At 40.0% G+C, this 13238-nt stretch overlaps 1 protein-coding gene across 1 annotated transcript; it reads right to left on the bottom strand.

The window, feature by feature from the left end:
- Nucleotides 1-1215: 1215 nt before the first annotated feature.
- On the bottom strand, nucleotides 1216-12509 carry LOC104957953 (cytosolic 5'-nucleotidase 1A-like; the record flags this gene model as incomplete). The annotated part of the gene is made up of 5 exons (XM_010785629.1): nucleotides 1216-4146; nucleotides 5465-5649; nucleotides 7712-7834; nucleotides 12121-12250; nucleotides 12333-12509. Coding segments are annotated over 5 exons (972 nt in total), but the record flags the coding sequence as incomplete, so codon positions are not given.
- Between the last annotated feature and the right edge of the window lie 729 nt (nucleotides 12510-13238).

The raw sequence follows: 13238 nt of genomic DNA, 5'->3' as shown, positions 1-13238 counted from the left end.
GACTGCAACCCCCAACATAACCCCGCGCTGCCTCTCCTCTGTAGGTCACATCTGGCAGTGAAACAGCTTATATCTGAGCTTATGGTATGTTACGCAATGTCTTACATCTGGTCATCAATTGAAGTCAGTGGAACGTATCCCTTATCTATAAAATAACTGCTTTTCCCTACTTGCATGATTGTCCTCCCATATCTGCCTGGGAGAAAAGCACAAGGTATAATGTCTGAAATGAAATATACTCTCCACAATTTCTTTTTATCTCTGCCTCACTTGAGCACCTTCCAGTATTTATCAACAAAGCGGGGTATCTGTAAGCAGCAGGATGCAGGGTTGTTATGGTGATTTATTTCCCCAGGCACCTTATCATTTGGGCAAAGTGAAGCACATCTTTCCCTTTTTCTTCATTCACGCTGATGGTTATTGTCTGTTTATAGATAGAGCTGGCAGCCTGTGCATGTGTGTCATTAAGAAATGTTCATTGGCTCTACACAGTTCGCCAGCTGGCCATATCCTATCTATCTGCCCCTGCTCTCCACTGTGTCTCCAATAACATCAACCGACTGTTCTGGAGTTTATAATCCACATAAATGTCAATCCATCAGCATTTACCAGCAGGAAAGTCCCTGTGGGGTTGTTAGCACTATGACCAGCACTGGAAGTTGGCTCTTTCTGGATTTTATTACCCAGACTGTGCTCGGGAAGATCCAATTCAGTAGGGAATCTGTGCAAATATTAACCCATTACTCATCGGGAATATGAGAGGGAAAGTGAGAGTTATAAAATTAATCTGCGCATTGTAGTCAAAGTTGAGTTGAAATAAAGAGAAATGAGGAAGGCATGGAGGGAACAATAAGGTGCTTCATATACATTTTAATAACTTAAGACAAGTTTAATGTTGCTAAATCAATAGAGAGGGGTGCTTTTGCAACATTTTTCATCCTGAATACAAACAACATGTGGTGAATGAAGACCAGTTTTTGCAGAAGGACATTTATCATTCCAGTGCTGCCACTCCGTGGTTCAATGCAGGATTGCACATCAGTGAATTCAGAATTAAAGTGTACTTTGTATTTGTATTCTGTATAAACTGTTAAGCCCCCTGAGAAACATGTAAACAATGTGGTATTGGGCTTAATAAAATAAACTGTAATTGATTGATTGTTGTTTAATTACTGTATAAAGGTCTTTCAATATGTTCATTCATGAGTAAAGCAATAACTTGAACTGACATCTTTATTAGTGTTCATACATTTTCTTATTGCAATGACGTTTTTTCACAAATGTCAACAAAGCTGCATGTTGTTGAAAGTTCAAACATGTCTTAATCTGCATTTATCTATACACCTTAGAGTCACAGTAAAGTCTAAACTGTCTCACTGATCTTTCTGAATCTTCAACCTTCAAAACCCAGCCATTCTTCATCTGCCAAAAGACACATGATTTACACGATCTGCTTGTGGAATAAAAGTGTTGTGTTGCTTGTAACTTTCCCAAGCTTTGAGTTACTCATAAAGCTCAAGATGTGTAGCTAATCATTTCTAAATATATACAATTATTTTTTTCAGGAATTGCCAGCACTGAAGTGGATTGACATTTCCAAAAGGTCACTGCTGCCATTTTGTCAATAAAAGACACATTATTGTTTGTCAATCAAGAATTAAAATTAAAGCTGTAAATAAAACAAGCTTATGATTACAAGTTGGTTATTGATCGTCAGATAAGTTAAACAAGTTGAATTTAACAACATCAATCAATGCCACCTTAGCAGTGGCAAAGCCTGTACAGGAGAGGGCAGTCAAATCAAGATGGCTGCTTTTGAAACATGTTATTGGTGATACTTCAGATGGTGAGTAAACACAGATCTATCTTCCTCTACACATCCTGTTATCCTTATACACTAAATTAAAGGACAAATTTAACTCTTTCTTACTCTTCTTTTGACCTCTAGTGGAGAAATATGTAAAGCAACATTTGCCCTGCCCCTCAGTGAGCAAAGCCTGAATACTACATATCAAGCAGAGATATTAGGTATATTTAATTTAATATTTAATACCAGAACTGTCATATTTCAGTCAACCTTAATCCGTGTACAATGGGCTTAGTCATCCTCAAGTGTTACTAGGCTAAGATCAGCTTCAAAACCATTAACATTAGCATGCTAGCATAGTCAACTGTAGCATGCGAATAGTGCACAACTGCAGTTAAAGGGAATTCAGAGGCTGGTGTGTCAGTTTGAAGGCACCCTCTGAAACGTATGGCTGTCTAAATGTATAGACTGTGTAATACAATACTACAATGTCTTCTGTAATTAAATACTTTTAACATGCTTAGAAGAGAAACGTTAGCATGCTGATGGTATTATGTACAACTGAGGGATGCTATGGGGAATTAGCCATTAGCTTAAAGGTGTTTTAGCATGAACTGACACTTTTGTGACCAATTAAAAAGCATGAAAATGTAGGGAATCACCACTAAATCCGTTAGATTTCATTGTATTCGGATCCTCAATGCTTGTACTTCCATGTTATTGCAAACCATGTAACAGTTGTTGAGAATTTTCTCGAAAAAGTATTAGCTTACCACTGAAAATAGTGTGTTCCTTGAAACTAAGGCATCAACTGAAACGTATGGCTTTCTATATTTTGGACTAACACGACATAGATAATATTGATTCCTTCCGTAATATACAAACAGACAATTGTACATTCTTGTGAAGAAAAACCCAGTAACTTTATATTATGACTCTTGTGCTACAGTACATCACTATCATCTGTACATTAAAATATCTAAAATGCAATGTAATGTAATATCTGTGCTTTTGGTTCATGTATTGCCAACATACACTGTAATCTAAATGTTATGTAAATATGAAACCATTCCTTCTGTATTCACTGAGGAACCTTCTTTATAAAGAATATGACAGAAAATAGCAGGTCAACATAGCATTTGAAAGCACCTTCAAATGTACCATAAAGCAAGATTTGACAAAACACTTCAATTTTGGGTAGATTGAGGCTTGAAATGTAAAGCTTAGGAACGCTAAGCAACTCTGGATCAAGACCTCTACTTGACCTGTCAACATATTTAAATACTATCAGCCTATTAAATAGCTGTTATCAGTTATTATCACTACTGTTATAACATTCAGGCAGGGCAAACTGCACCATCTTGTCTGAACGTGATACATTTGCAGTTTTAAACGTGTTGTTAAAGTTGAGAATTGAAACAAACCTCCTTGTTAGGTTAAGGAAATGTTTATGTTTTCTTTAAATTAGTTATTTGTATTACTTGTGTTTGCATAAGTTACGTATGCGACGTAAGTGACACATACGTTTTTGCTTATCCTACTTAATATTTGACTTCCTTTCTTGCTTCAGTCAAAATGATTATGGCCACTAGAGGTCTCCGTCCAACAGTTAAAATCTACCTGCAGTGATCCAGCTTACCAGTATATTATAACAGCCTACAGAGCCAACTAACAGGTAGAGTTGGGCCATACCACTTCAAATCAATTACAACTGATAATGGTCTATTAAATGACTGATATTATTTAAAGCATACAACCTGTATTTAACTCCTAATGTGATAGCATTTAGCTGAGACAGTTTACATTTTGATTAACCAAATTTACAATACAATGGCTACTTTATGGAAATGATGCATTTCCACAAACAAGTGAATCTTTCCAAACTCTCTGGAAATCCTCATCTTCACTTTCATCCTTCAATAAGACATTTCTTCATTCTCTTGTTCTGTTTTTCTGATTGGATGACGGTGAAGCCCTGCCGTCTATTTCCTCACACTGATGTTCTGTTTGGCGTTATGTTTCTGTGCAATGCCGTAGGGAACATGTGCAGCGACCGTGCCCATCTCAGCAGCTCCCTCCACGTGAAACATCTGATCGTCAAAGTAGATGTGAGGCCTGATCTTCTCCAGCATGGGGCCCTTCGGTGCTCCTGCCAGGAACAAGGCCTCGTCGATCTCCAACCCCCAGGCCCTGAGGGTCTTTAGCGCCCGGATCCCAGAACTGGCGGCGCTACGTGCTGTGACCAAGTACGTTCGGATGGGACAGTCCAGGCGCTGGCCTTTAGCGTAAAACTTTTTCTGGAGCTTCCCAAGTGCTTCCAGGAAGCCTTTAAGGGGACCCTGCAACACAGAGGAAGGAAAGGAACGATTATTTCACCCAACACTAACTAAAGGATAAGTTAAAAAAGAAAGTAGAAAGAAAGTGAGGTCAAAGAAAACTATTTCTGCTAAAAAGTTTGCAATGATTGAGAGTCAGAGCTAAACATTTCAGATGTGTGTATCTCACACTGCACTGTCACTTTAATTAATGTAACGTTGTTATTCATGATTTATTATCTTAGCTTTTAAATTAGTGTTTTTAAATGCCATTTTATAATATGATTCTTCAGGCTCTCTCACGGCTGGAGGGCAAGGTACACAGGACCCAAATGAAGACTATCCAAATCCAAATACTTTTATTGCGGAACGAGCAACAAAGTAAAATCAGGCATGGCAAAACACAAAAATCCCTCTGCACAAAAACCTTCTAACAAAGTCATCAATAATCCCACAAAGACCAACAGAAAAACCAGAACCTAAATACACACAAACTAATCAACTGAACAAGACACAGGTGAGACGGGAGGAGACAACACCGGGCACCAGGTGCAAACAATCAGCAGAAACAGACAAGATGGGAGGGGAAACACAGAGACAGGAAACCAAAGACAGAACCAGACATGACAAAAACCCAACACAGACAGATCGTAACAAGCTCTTAATGTCTTTCATTTTTGTAAAGCACTTTGAATTGCCTTGTGTTGAAAGGTGCTATATAAATACACTCGTCTTGCCTTGCCTTACATACACTTCAATATCCTAGCTAAAAGTACATTTCCACAGGTTGACTGCAGTTGGTTGGATCAAACAGCTGACACTCTGATTGGAGGACACTTATAAACCCCCCGTGCCAAAGTCACACTTAACATGTTGCACACACATTGTTATTGAATTAGCACCAAGTACGCACCATTTGTTTTCAAGCCTGCACAGCTTAAAGCAAATGTAATAATTGCTGGCTGTTTGACTGAAGAGAGATGCACAAACTAACAGTCTGAATAGCAATGACTTTTGAATGCATTTAACATATAATTTTGCATAATTTATTCATAGAATAACCAGGTGATAAAACGGGATTGTTAATTGAAAAACATGATCTGCATAATCATTTACAGGTGAGTAGGTCTGCAAGGAAATAGCTATTTGAGGCTTCGATGGAGATAAGTGTTTAAAGCTTTCTTTTTAATTACAAATGACAAAACAACATTCTTGGATAGAGTGAAATGCATCTATACTGATTCTATCTATAATTAGTGTTAATTCATATTATATATTAACGGTGTCTGCTGAGTATACTGTTCAAGAGGAAGTGTCCAAATAGACGTCCTGGGATACTTACATGATCCAGCAGCGTGTCCTCGTTGTCCCTCTCATGCTCGAAGAACTTGTCCAGCCCGTGAGCCTTGAAGATGCGTTCGGACTCATCGGAAAAGAGGACGGCGTCACCATCGAATGCCACCCTGAGCTGGGACTCTGACACCTCTGTGACCTTCTCCGACGTGAACATGGTGGCTGCTGCGATGCCTGAACGAAAACACAGGAAGAGACTTTAATAAGAAAAGGATTACAAATATATTTTTGGAAAGAGTCCAAAAATGTTTGCGTTGCAGCAGCATAAAAAGACAAGGAGAAATGAAAACACTAGAATTAAACAATCCAACATATTTTTGAAATGGAAGTAAAATTAAATTAAAAAAATATACATGTGGAAATACAAATGTACAGTAACAAAATATAAGGATATTAGGATATTATATATGCATTAATTGGGCAAGGAATGGATTATACAATATTAAATTGAATATATATGTCAACTGTACAGTGGGAGTTTAAGTCAAGTTGTTAAGAGACTTTATTTTTGTCAATTAATTAATTTCAATAACTTTTGCTTTTGCTTCTTATGTTCACTTCACTCTAATGTACATTACTATCATTCACTTGAAACTAGGTTCAAATTTAAATCCTAGTATAACATTTTTCAGTGATGGTCAAATTAGGAAAAACATATTTCATTAGGGAATATATAGGGAAGTTGAATGTCAGATTTTACATTGATTTTCTTGGTTTCTCCTCATAAATCACGACAAACAGCCTATTTTGTTATACATTTCAGTCTTATACTTAAAATGTATAATTGAAAGGAAACTTCAGTTTTTACTGTTTGAAATAAATATTATGTAGCACACCCAAATGTTAGCTAAATGAACTTTAAATAGATGAATAGATGCCTTGATTATGCTGGCTGGGTCATATTAAAAATAAGCATTTGTTGTGCTTTTTGTTCACTTCATCTCCTTATTTCCTGCTAGCATTATAACAAATCAAGTAAACACTGTTACATCTGCAGTGTTACATAAAAACACAAATATGGCCTCAAGCTTACACAGAGTATTAACAAATGTCTTTGTAGCTAATTAAGACCTTTCAAGTAGAATGTCAAGGACTCTTACTTTGCTTGAATTGTGTGTGTGTGTGTGTGTGTGTGTGTGTGTGTGTGTGTGTGTGTGTGTGTGTGTGTGTGTGTGTGTGTGTGTGTGTGTGTGTGTGTGTGTGTGTGTGTGTGTGTGTGTGTGTGTGTGTGTGTGTGTGTGCGCGCTTCCCACAATTAGTGACTTGAAGTGTGTAAGTCACATGCAGAATTTCCCTGAAGTAACCTTGGGAGGCACTCCAGTTAATTTTCCCTCAGCCCTCTACACACAGACACAAGAGTGAAAACAGTATGTTGTTTTTTATAGAAAAATAAATAAAAACCCATATGTGGCAACGAGCTAAAACAAATCTTGTCTTTTATTTGGTTTGTAACAGGTTTCATCTTTCATTTGGAATTCGCGTCACAGTTTTTCCCCTTTTTCAACCATATCTGTCTCTTCTCCTCTGCATTTGCTCTTCACTTTTGACACTAATAATGTAGCATGAAATGTGCCGCACCGAACAAAATGAAACCCTCAGAAGCAGTTGTCACCCCAATCCGACAAATTACACATCAATGTATTCTGTTTCCAGCTCCTTGTCAGCAGAGAAAATTAACATTTTGTATTTCTTTGGCAGAGAGTGCTACGTGTTTTCAAAGATTGATACGTATTCAGAGCTACAGCTGGAGCAAATTATGTTGTACATCCTGTTTCGCTTTAGTGTAAGTCATGATGTGCCATGACATGGAGAAAGCCATCAAGGAAACACAAAGAGGGGAAGAAATCAATATTCTGGTTTATGGTAATGTGACTGCAGCACGAGAAGACGTCAGTCACTGCCACTTATAATGCAAATAGGAAATAAATGGTTCAGAACATTTACTTGCCGTGTGTGTGTTATAAACACACCTATTCCTTCCATTTCAATTGAAGTTTAAAGGGGTCCAATTATGCTTTTTTGAAATGTTCCTTTCCTGTAGTGTGTTATATAGATTTGTGTGCATGTAAATGGTCTGCAAAGGCTAACATATTCTTCTCCCAAACACCCTGTCCATAGACCACCTCCATTGGACTCCTGTGTGTAACATAGTGACATCAGTATGTAACACTAACGCACTAACACATTGTACGTGTGAAAATGTGTGTTTTTATTCTATGGTTTTTATGTTTCTCACCTTCAGACAGCGCCTCCCTGACCTTGTCGGCATCTGCAGACAGGTAGAGGTTGGTTTGCCAGGCCTTCAGGTAGCCGATGGGACTACTTCCCCCCGTCATACAAAACCTCTCGATAAACAAGTCTGGGAACAAGAGACGCAAACAACAACAAGGTTTTTCATTTCAGTGCATCGTCAAATGTCTACATACAGTACAATGTGTTACATTGGCAGCAGTACAGACCCATTACAACATTGATATGTGTATTTATTTGTATCGTCTTTACACCTTAAGATACAGAAAACAGTCACAAAAACAGAACAGAGAACTGTAGCTTTTTAATCTGATGTGAATTCTTGGAATCGTGGGGGTCGAGTGGAGGGGTTTTTCTGGTTAAGGGTGAAAGGAAAAACGTATAAGTGCTTGGAGAGGATCCAAAGAGAGGGTCAAATAAGGGGAAAGAGAGGTCTGCTGGGGAATGACTACCGGTGGTGTCTGTTTGCATTTTGGCTGATGCAGAGGCTTAATTCAGCTGCTGAAAACTGATCCAAAGAGCAGTGGAGCGATGGTACGTGGAGAACGAGCGAAGACTGATATTAGGTAATAAGATCCATGATTACAAAGCTGTTCAGGTGAAATTAGCTGGTATTTATGGGGTAAAGTAATGTAGGGTCGGTGATGTGAAAGAATGAGTTTCAGAGGAGAGGGTTTGAGGGTTATAATAAAGTGTGAATGAATAGGTGACATCTAAGATTGATGGAAATATAGTAAGAGAGAAGGTTAATGTGGAACGGAGAGTGGTGTCAAGATGGCAAGGTAAAGGCATTTATTTAAAACTGCAGCAGGCAAGAAACGTGTCTTAGACTTACTTCACTTTATACTGCATGGCCTTAAGGATAAGGAACTAAAGAGATATGCATTTTAAAAAATATAGAGTCGTGGTCAAAATCGATGCAGAAGAAAATATACAGACTTTTCCAACCTACGTGCTGCAACCAATAACTAATTGGTGAAAACCGTTGATTGAACAAACCTGTCCTCGTACCTAAAAGAGTGAATATTTTGTTCGTCAATGACTCCCTAATTTACATGTTGGTCCGTTAGAGAGTACCAGCGAAAGATGCTCTTTGAAAGCAGTTAATACACCTTAAGGTTTAGGAAGAGATTATGTTTTGAGTTAAAATAATCACGCATTTAATGTAATTTAGAAGATGTGAGATATGTTAAAGTGGACCTATCATGCTATATTTGAATAATATAGTGTAGGACCATACCTATATAAGGCATATTTATACTTTTTATTTTTCAAAATACCAAACAGATCATGCATTTTAGCCATTCCTCATTTCGCTCAATTTAACACTGTCTTTGCATGGGCTGATTCTGTGAGAACAGCACCATCTACAGGCCTGGCATATGTACTACAGCGTCTCCAGCGCTTTCCAACGGCAATGTCCGTGGCTGTCTCCTCCTGATTGGTGGAGTTGGCCCAATAGCCGTAGCGCCACTTCTGTGACGTCATAGAAGTGTTCAAATCTGGATCAGTCTGTATCAGATCCGTTGCAGCCCCTTTTTAAGAGATTTGGGTATGGAGGAAAATAGAGAGGGTTGTGTTTTCTGACACTTGGTGAGTTCCCTGGAACACATATTCATGTATGAAAGACGTACAAAAGTGCATTTTGCATGATAGGTCACCTTTAAGTTATTTGCCTTAGTTACTGAGTAAAACTACCTCAACATTGACTGCTTGATGAAAGTCCTGTGTTTATTCGTCCATCATTGACATTGACAATTGTCTCTGTGAAAAACTGTATGATTCATCGAATTAAAGAAGCATCTGAGATATTTTCATCTAAACAAATGTGTGGTTTGCATTAAGTATTGAACCTAGCTTTTACATGTACAGTTCTGGACAATAGGGTATTGCCATTGTATTGCTATTGGGTACCTTTTTCTAACTTTTAACTCATTCTACCCACATCAGGGTGGTAAAGGGTAGCTTTGGTTGAATTTGTACGTATGCAATAGAGCACAATATATTTCAAACTTGTCGAAACAAAGACACCGGATGGAGACAGAGGAAAATAGACACTAAGCAATAGAAATAAACAGAGTTCAAAGTACCCACTGTCTTCTACAGATTTCCTTAAAAGTTTATTTAGCTTTGTAGTCAGGCCCTGGTGATGTTGGCCCCTGTGCTACCCATCATTGCAACCTTCCCAAGCGTCCGCTGCCTTTCAAACGGGTGCGTGGGAGTCACTTTGTGGGAAATGTTTCCAAAGTCGATGTCTTTGTATATTTTTTTCTCCCCTTTCAAAAATATTTTCTTATTACTTATCCTCTTATGATTTATTTGCTTGTTCAGAAGATCTAAAACATGGTAATAGGACGGCCGGAAACCAGCAGGAATGCAGAGAGACTTCAGACACATCAAAGAATGATTGGCTTCATGCATGTGCAGTTTAGATGTGGGATGTCATGCATATGTGAAGTCATGTAGTGCCACCATTTTTGATTTCCACAGAGAACCCTAATGTCATCTCATGACATTTCAATTTGCCGCACACGGAGCACATTATAGGACCTGCCAGTCATTGTGGCCCGTGGGTCCTCCTACTGTGTGTTGTATAAATGCAAAGTAGAGGCATGTAAATGTTGGCGAGCATATATGCTTTCATCGCCAACAGTTAAGTCCCCCCCCCCCAAGTGGAAGAGAGAAATATTAAACCTCATTACCAAAATAGCAGTTGTAAACAGGTGATGATAAACCAATTAGTATCCTAATGTTTCCTTAAGAGCCCAGATTCAGCTTCAAACAGCTAAGGAGCAGGGTAAGTGTTTCTTTCTCAATCATTTTTTATGACTATGTCAACTGTGGAGACCCTTTGCAACAAACCCTTAACTCTGTGACATCAGAGCAGCCATGTTTTCCTTAAGTTCTGCCGTAAAGATCAGAGGTTGAACGCATTGGGCCGTTCACGCAGAGAACCACCAGAGAGATCTAACGTGGAAGCATCTGGGAGGCCAAGCCTCGCTTTTGTGGCTCCGTTCGGACCTGTTTTTGTTTTGGGCCTCTTGAATTATTCTTACATCCCAGAGGACGTAAACTTGAACTCAGTCTGAAGCTACAAGGGCATGAAAAACATTTGAGGATCTGAACAGGAAGCGGTCTGTGAGGAAGATGTCACCACAGGGTCTGAGATTTCCCTGGGAAGCATCAGCTGTTCATACAATTTGATGTTTGTCTCAGCGCAGCTTGTGTCAGCTTCAGTATCTCGTTAAAGCAAAGTCTTCCTTCTTAAAGTCTTAATTTGCTTTAAAGGTCCCATGTCATGGCCATTTCTATCATATCATAATAATTCCATTGTTGAGGTCTACTAAAATAAATGTACATTGTGCAATTTTCCAAACTCACATTGGTTTCTCATACAGCATCTCTGTATAGTATGTGTATTCACTCTCTGTCTTAAACGGCTTGTTGGAGCTCCTGCCCCCCCTCCCTGTGAGCCCAGTGGCCGTCTGCGAGACACAGCGAAACCCAGCCCGAAACATACACACACCCGCAGCCTGGCTGGGAGTTTGTGTGCCCAGGCTGAGTTCCGCGGTATCTCGCTGTCTCGCCGACCCCACACCAGTGAGCCAGCTCACAACGTCCCGCCGAGTGTGTGTGTGTGTGAGGAAGTCCGCGGATTGGTCCAAACGTAACGGCTCCGCGGACGTAACGTATCACCACTATACCCGAAATACGTCACTATACCCAGGAAGTAAACAATGGAAAAAGAGAAATCCCCATCGAGGTGTTCTGGGGCAGCATAGACAGGTCTTTTCTGTGTTAGAGTTTTACTCGCTACAGGGTGTACTTTGAGGGTTTGTGACTCTGCAGACCGTTTACATGCAGAAAAAGCTACATTACACACAAGGGGAAAGGTAATAACCAGAACAGCATGACATGGGCCCTTTAAGTCGAAATGATTCAATTCAACACTATAGAAATCATAACATACATTATTGGCCATTTATGTAATGTTGGGATGTGCATTACTGGGAAGTAATTTGTGCAATTTGTAACCATTTTGTGGCAATTTTGACTTTTAACTTGACTTCTTATAGTGTTAAAATAGATTTGACAAAACTTGACCGTCCTGGTTATATATTTAGTTTGGTCACATGGAGATTAAGATAATGATCTTGTCAAACTGAACTTTAAGTGTCTGTGTGGGTGTCTGAAATGTGATACCTTACTAACCTATCAACAGGATGTCACCTGATGACAGGAATCTATGTTAAAGCCAATATTCTTGTTCCCACATTGTATACTTTTATAATGCTCCAAAGTTGCTAAATTCACCTAATGTGTTACCGCCATTGCTGTCTAACTCTGAAGCTTGGAGCCACGTTAACTTTATAATCTGATCTCTGCACGACTTACTGTGATGGTTGATGGTGTTGATGAGCCGGATTCCAACGTGGGCATGGTTGTACGTCACCAAAACAATATCGAACAGTTCTTCACTTTGTGGGTACAGCTCCCGAAGACGACAGTTCACCGCCTCCAGAGCCTATAAGGACACAGAAGCAGTAAGTAAGGAAGCTTGGGACAGAACAAAGCCTCTGTTAAGTGTGTGTTTGGGCGACTTTAACCTTGACGAAGGGGAAAGCAGGTCCAGGGGTGAAGGGCTCGTTCTCATGTGCGATTTGGAACCTCAGATACTCCTCTACGCCGTCCTGCTCAAACACCTTCTGCTCCCGCTCGGTCCGAAACAAGACTCGAGAAGAGACGGCAACGGTCACTGCGTTTTCTGGTTTTGGCTGCAGAAAAATAAACAAGAGAGAAAAAGGTTTGAGAAGAAGGTAACAGAGAAAGAGATTAAAGATGAGCGAGCATTAATTAATCATTGCGACGATGCTTGTAAACACAGGGGGAGGAGAGGTGGAAGGACTGAATGAGCCTATTTTTACCTGTGGGGCAAAAGTGACCCTCAAACTCTGCTAATAATACTTTAAAGGTCCCATGACATGCTTTTCTGGTTATTACCCTTCCCCTTGTGTGTTATGAAGGTTTTTCTGCATGTAAACGGTCTGCAGAGTCACAAACCCCCAAAGTACACCCTGTAGCGAGTAAAACTCTAACACAGAAAAGACCTGTCTATGCTGCCCCAGAACGCCTCGTTGGAGATTTCTCTTTTTCCATTGTTTACTTCTTGGGTACAGTGACGTATTTCGGGCGGAGCCGTTACGTTACGTCCGCCGAGCCGTTACGTTTGGACCAATCCGCGGACTCCCTCACACACACACACTCAGCGGGACGTTGCGAGGCTCGCTGCTGCGAGGAGCGGGACACTGTGAGCTGGCTCACTGGTGTGGGGTCGGCGAAACACCGCGGAACTCAGCCTGGGCACACACACAAACTCCCAGCCAGGCTGCGGGTGTGTGTGTGTTTCGGGCTGGGTTTCGCTGTGTCTCGCTGTCTCGCAGACAGCCACTGGGCTCACAGGGAGGGGGGGGGCAGGCGCTCCAACAATTCGTTTAGGACAGAGCGTGAATACA

This window comes from Notothenia coriiceps, unplaced genomic scaffold, assembly GCF_000735185.1.
Source record: "Notothenia coriiceps isolate Sejong01 unplaced genomic scaffold, NC01 NC01_scaffold00028123, whole genome shotgun sequence".
Classification (NCBI taxonomy): Eukaryota; Metazoa; Chordata; class Actinopteri; order Perciformes; family Nototheniidae; genus Notothenia; species Notothenia coriiceps.
This window is presented reverse-complemented; position numbering and strand designations above follow the sequence as displayed.